Source organism: Myxine glutinosa, chromosome 2 (genome assembly GCF_964187855.1).
Source record: "Myxine glutinosa chromosome 2, kmMyxGlut1.1, whole genome shotgun sequence".
Classification (NCBI taxonomy): Eukaryota; Metazoa; Chordata; class Myxini; order Myxiniformes; family Myxinidae; genus Myxine; species Myxine glutinosa.
Window position 1 is genome coordinate 197,065,605 of NC_136262.1, and position 6,290 is coordinate 197,071,894.

At 45.1% G+C, this 6,290-nt stretch overlaps 1 protein-coding gene across 1 annotated transcript in view; it reads left to right on the plus strand.

Moving 5' to 3' along the window:
* Positions 1-506, plus strand: part of GCK (glucokinase) — a 69,908-nt gene extending 69,402 nt beyond the window's left edge. The window contains exons 10-11 of the mRNA XM_078772689.1: positions 249-376; positions 490-506. Of these exons, the coding sequence (XP_078628815.1) occupies positions 249-376; positions 490-506 (145 nt within the window). The remainder of the gene's footprint in view (positions 1-248; positions 377-489) is intronic.
* Positions 507-6,290: the final 5,784 nt, after the last annotated feature.

Genomic DNA, 6,290 nt, shown 5'->3' on the forward strand with positions numbered 1-6,290 from the left:
AGTCTGACCCTATTTTTATCACATTACAATATTATTTAGGTACTTCCAACTTTGGTGACAAATATAATTCGAAAACAAAGCACACATGGGAAAACAAAAGCAGAAAAAAGGATATGGAGACAAAATATCGTTCTGAAACATTCATTTTACCTTGGGCTTGTGATGTTGCAAAAATACCGTATATCAATGGTCCACTCCAATCAGTCTCATTAAAGGTTTGCTTTTGGCCTCTTTTTCTTTTCCTTCAGCTTCAAGCAGCGGTTGTGGGCAGCCGTTTTGGAGTTGGCTCCAGAGTGCAAGGTGACATTCCTGCAGTCTGAGGAGGGCAGCGGGCGTGGTGCTGCGCTCATATCAGCGGTTGCCTCCAAGATGGCATGTAGGACTACATGCTGAGGCCCTGGGATCTGTCTCAACAATACTGGTTGCACACTGGCCTTTTGCTTAATGATTCACTTAACCACCCTCACCTCTTTTCACGAATGCTTTCAGCTTACTTGGAGAAATAGCCTATACATGATCTACTCCATTAAGGTTTGTAGTCATGTTAACCTCCAATCTAAAGGGGGTGCATTAGTGGCAGAATAAACCTCAGTCAAAATTGGGTTTTCACCAGAACAAGATAAAATAGCAATGTTTTATATTACTAATTTATTCCCTTAAAATGTAACAATAATCCTCCCAATGTGACATCAGTCATACATCCTGTGTTACTGCGCAAAAGGCTTCGAGCTAGACATCACATGCACAATACGCGTCCTTCACTCAAGATTAGTATTACAAATGTGCTGGCATCAATTCCCAATTAATTATTTGTCTCACAAGTGAAGGCAGCAGCACAAAAATGAACTACAAATGCACTGCAGGGTAGCCTTTGGAAGTCAATTGGTGGCTATACCTATGAATTACAAGTGAGAAATGGGATTGTGACATTATTGTACAGTCTTTGTGAGATTTCCCTGACTCCAGAAAGAACCCTCATCAGAAATGGCCACGACCCCAACGCGACAGAGCATTTCCTCCCAAAGTAAATGCCAAACTGAAGCACTTCCAGACAGCACAATCTGCTGACCGTGGATTGGCTGTGGACTTCGGTACAGAGTAATTCAAGTTTGCCCTGGGAAGCCTGAAATGTGGGAAGCCTGGGAAAGCACCCGGACCTGATAACATTCATAAAAAGCAGATGAAGAATGTCAGCACTCGGCTACACCACTGGCTCAAATGCTTCATGTTCTACTGCCTCTCCTCACTCAGGATTCTAAAGCTCGAGAAGTTGGCCAATGATGTGGCCACCCTCAAATCCAACAAGCCCAGAAACATCCCAAAGAGTTACAGGCTGATAGCACAGCTATCAGTCCCATTCGAGGCCCTTGCGAGGCCCATCCTGAACAGAATAGAACCACTTGTTGAGGAAGCACTGCCACCAGAACAAGCAGGCTTCAGGAAGAATAATGGCACTGAATAACAGATTGTGTCTGCAACTGACAATATTGAGACCATCTTTGAATCAAACCAGAAATGTGGTGCTGGCTTATTTGACTTGTCTTCAGCATATGACACAATCTTGCCAGGGCCAGAATAAGAGTTTGTGGGGCCCTAGGCCATTTTAAATGTTCAAAGTCATCCAATGATGTATTTGACTATTCAAATTAAGTTATGTATGGATTGGCCTAGGCTTCACCATGAAGTCTTAGGTGTGGAGCCCTTTCAAGCACGGGGACTTGGCTATTGCCTAACTGGCCTATGCCTTAGTCTGGCAACGTGGCCTGCTGCTGAAGATGTACGAGATACTACAGGACCACCACCTGGTCCACTTTATCCAAATCTTGATCTTCAAACACTGTTTCAGAATCAACCATAATGGACAAACCAGTAGAACCCACAGCCTCAAGAATGGAGTGCCACAAGGCTCAGTGTTAGCTCTCCCACAGTTCAACATGTACACATCAGACCTCCCAAAGACAAAAGGCACCAAACTTGCTTACGCCAATGACCTTGCAATCGTACATCCGAGTAGGTCTTTTGAGGAAGTTGAGGCCACTCACAGTTGGGGACGTTGCTTCTATGGACCACTACTACCACCAATGGTGCCAACGTCTCAACGTCTAGAAGTCAGTCTGCTCTGTTTGGCACATTCAGAACTGTAACGCAGTCAGCTAGAAGTCAAAGTAAACTAGAAGGGCACTCGGTTGAGCACATACCTCCACCAGGCTGAACAATTTATGGTTTCTATCCCACTGATAGGCCGAATCTAGATTTGGACCTGAACCAAAATCAAATCGGCTTGTTCTCGTCACCTTACCAACTCGTCCACCGAGTTTATTCATAACTCGTCCACAACTTTTTAAAATATGTTATGTATCGCTTTTCGCCCGATTTCTCAATGGTGAAGTATCACTTCAAAAATTAAATAATTCTCGTATCCGAATCAATATTCAGATCTTTACCAAAGTCGAATCGATTCGGTCTTGTCACACACCCAACCTGTCCACCAAGTTTCATCCAAATCCATCCATAACTTTTTGAGATATCCTGCTATATATCATTTTTGGCCCTATCTGTCAACGGTGAAGAATCACTTTAAAAAAATTCTACTACCGGATCCGGATCTTCACCAAAATCTAATCATTTCGTCCTTGTCGCACACCCAACCTCTCCGCCAAATTTCGTCCGAATCCGTTCACAACCTTTTGAGATATCCTGTTCACAAACAGACAGAGAGAGAGAGAGAGAGAGAGAGTGAAAACATAACGTCCATCCACCTTCGCTGGTGGAGGTAATAACACCCGGCTTCCCTTCACGCATGCACTTACCCACCTTGGTGTGCAAATGGACCAGTAGGCAGCATGCAGAGAAGGTAACATGGAAAATCTGCTAGAGTTAACCAGATCCGCAGACTAGCTGGTGGGGAGCTGTTTTCACTACGTTATGCACATCAACCCTTGCCCTGGTGCACACCACTGCAGAATACTGTGCGTCTGCATGGGGAAGGAGTCACCATGTGAAGAAGGTCCAAGTGCACCTCAAGTCTTCCTCAAGGGTCATCAGATGCCTTCATCCTCCTCCCAGCCATAATCTCCCAGTCCTTGCAGGCATCCACCTCCATCACATTGGACATAAGCCTGGTGTTGGCTTCATGGTTAAGATGGTTGGCTGGAGATCTTAGGGTTCTGAGTTCAAGCCCCTGTTCTGCCATTGAATTAACACCAGGTTGACTCAGCCTGGCATCTTTCCAAGGTCGGAAAAATGAGTACCAGCTGCCTGGTAATGGGGGGAATTGCATCAGCAGCATAGCCACACCCCCAGAAGAATGATGTAGCCAAGCAGCCACAGGCTGCATATGAACCACCACCACCTCATTAGCCATGCAACCATCACTAGACAAGCAATTATCAATGCATCTCAGAACCCCGACTATCCCTGCACAAGCTAAGAGAAGACCTACCCCCTCGCCCAACACCCCCCCCCCTCCCCACCCTGAAAGACTGAAGAGTTGTAAGCCCTTTCCTCAAGTAAATCAAACCGATATCACTGCAATCGATGGCCTGAGCAAACACACATGGCAGATGAAGCAATGACGTACCGACCAACCCAACGGCCATCGACAACACCTTCCCTGTTCCACGAAGCCCCCTGGTGATCTGCCAAGGAAGGAATGGTGTCCCCCTAACCGGCCCCGTATGGGTGATGCCAGATTCCATCACATGTTCTCCTGGGACCTTGCTAACTCACCTGACTGCGGTTGTGGTCTCCCACAAACTGCAGATCATCTTGTGCAAGACTGCCCCCAACATCGCCTAGAGAGAGGATGGCAAGGACTACAGCACCAGACCACAAGGGCCTGAGGCCGGCTGAAAACAGTTAACTTCACGTCATGACAAACAACTGGAAGACATGCCACATGAAAGAAGATCATTATATAGGAAGAGGCATAAAATAAGCTCTTGTTAACCATCGGCTGAACGCAAAACCAATAGGTCAGGTGGTCCTAGTCATTACGACACGATTGATGCTCATACGATCTTTATAAAAAACAAAAAATAATTGATGCTCATACGATCTTTATAGCTGGATAATAATGATTAATGATACAGTGCTGAGGCCACCCTGCGGAATATTTTCAGTAACACTTTTGCACTGTAATTGCATGTAGATAAACAATATTTAAGAGAATTGAGATTTTCTACATCGGTAACCAAATATATATGATCATCCGTTTTCAGCTTTAATGCATTTGTAGACAATCAAGATGGTGGAAAATGGGAGAACAAACACGGGCGGAGCAGCGAATATTATTATTTTAAAATTCTGTTCAACGAAAATGTCAATAACAATCCTATTTGAATTTACAGACGATTGTCTGCACAGAATAGTGACTTTTGCCTGTCAAGGTACACTATTCCTACTACAGTAAATTAAATAAGGCAATTCTTTATACAAGAAGCACCTGCTCCTTACAGGATCCACCAGGGGATTCATGTCATTATCTTTATGATTATTAATCCATAGCAGAGTAACCATCCTGTGGGTGATCTTGCTTCAAGCATGCAACACGTTTTTCTGATACATCCCTTTAATTGGGTGGTGTATAGGCAACAGTCTGCTGCTTCGATCACTTCCAAAAATAAAATTAACCCGGGTTAATAAAATTAAAGCAGACACACTGCTTATGTGCATATATAATACATTGTGGTTATATAGCTCGGATAATATAGCTCGGTTATATAGCAATTGCACAGACCCTCCCCCAAAGGAAGAAAATGTCAAGATGAGTGAAATTTTGTTTTTTTAAAAGTTCGAATCAAAAACTTGCACAGGCACAATTTCAAGGTGCCCTCATTAATCCTTGAAAGTTTCAGCTTCCTAGGTCAAATCTTCTTGGAGAAGTAGATGTTACATGCATACTAACATATGTACATATATGTACTTGTACATACACTTGCTGCATTATACATAGATGTATGTATGTCTGTATGTATGTATGTATGTATGTATGTATGTATGAAACAGGGCTGGCCTAATGTCTACCATATTTTGCATGCGTGTTGGTAGTACCGAGCATCAAATTCATGGGCACAAATAAAAAATATATAATCTCCCTCCTCGCAGGGGTGGGGTTGGTGGGGGGGGGGGGGGGGGGCCGTGGGGAAGGCAACCTGTGAATGCTCCCGAAGAAAGTGGTGTTTCTAGTATGTCAAAGTGCACATTTTTTTCATTTTTTTTTTGTATACAAGATCGAGGCTCGTGAAAGAGCGAACATTAATCACACAGAAAGACAAACCGACACATAAAACATATAACATCGGGAGCGGTAGACAAGATGGGGAGAGAGGGGGAAGGACACAAACACAACATTTGAGAGCAGGGACCGAGAGACATGGAGACATCGAGAGATCTGTGGGAGGGAGAGGGCTTTGGGGGGGGGGGCATGGGAAGGGGCGGGGGGGGGGGGTGGGAGAGGTATAAAACATATGGACACTGCCAGGACTGCCAGGAAAGAAGTTGGAATTTCAAACAAGGTGGATCTGGGGTGAATTAGTGGGGGTAGAAAAGATCAAGGTTTTGGATGGGGGAAGATAAGAGATGGTGGTGAACAGCTGTTTTAAAGACCTGGAGGGAGGAGTGGGATTGAAGGGAGTGTGGGAGTTTGTTCCAGAGGTGGGAGAAAAGAGGAATGAAAGAGTGAAGGTGAGCAGAGAGCCGAGATTTCGGCAGTTTAACCATCAGAGGGTTGCTGGCAGATCTTGTGCGACCTGTAGGAATATTTGAGGACAGAGCACAGAGAGAGCTGGGGGAGCAAGGCCGGAGAGGAGTCGGTAGAAGACAGAAAGACCACCTACCTGCCTGCGGTGAGTAAGTGAAAGGCCCTCACAATCGGCTTCATCGCGGGAGATTCCAATGATTCTGAAAGCTTTGGTTTCAACAGCGTGAAGCCGAGCTAGGTGTGAGGCAGGAGCACCAGCCCATTGGGGAGAACAGTATTCCATTGAGCTGCGGATGAAAGCCTTGTATGTGGTGAGGAGCTCAGGTGTGCCTAGGAAGGACTTCGCACGACGGAGGATGCCCAGTCGGCGACTGGCTTTGGAGGCCAGCTTGGAAATGTGGTTTTCCCAAGAAAGATCATGGCAGATAGTGAGACCCAAAAGCTTGAGCGACAGAACTTCTTGGAGAGGATTGTTGAGAAAGTAGATGGGAGGGTTGTCCAGTCGATCTTTACGGAGAGACATAGTAAGAGTGTGAGATTTGTCAGGATTGAAAGACATGTTCCACTTGTTTGACCAGTCTGTGATTTT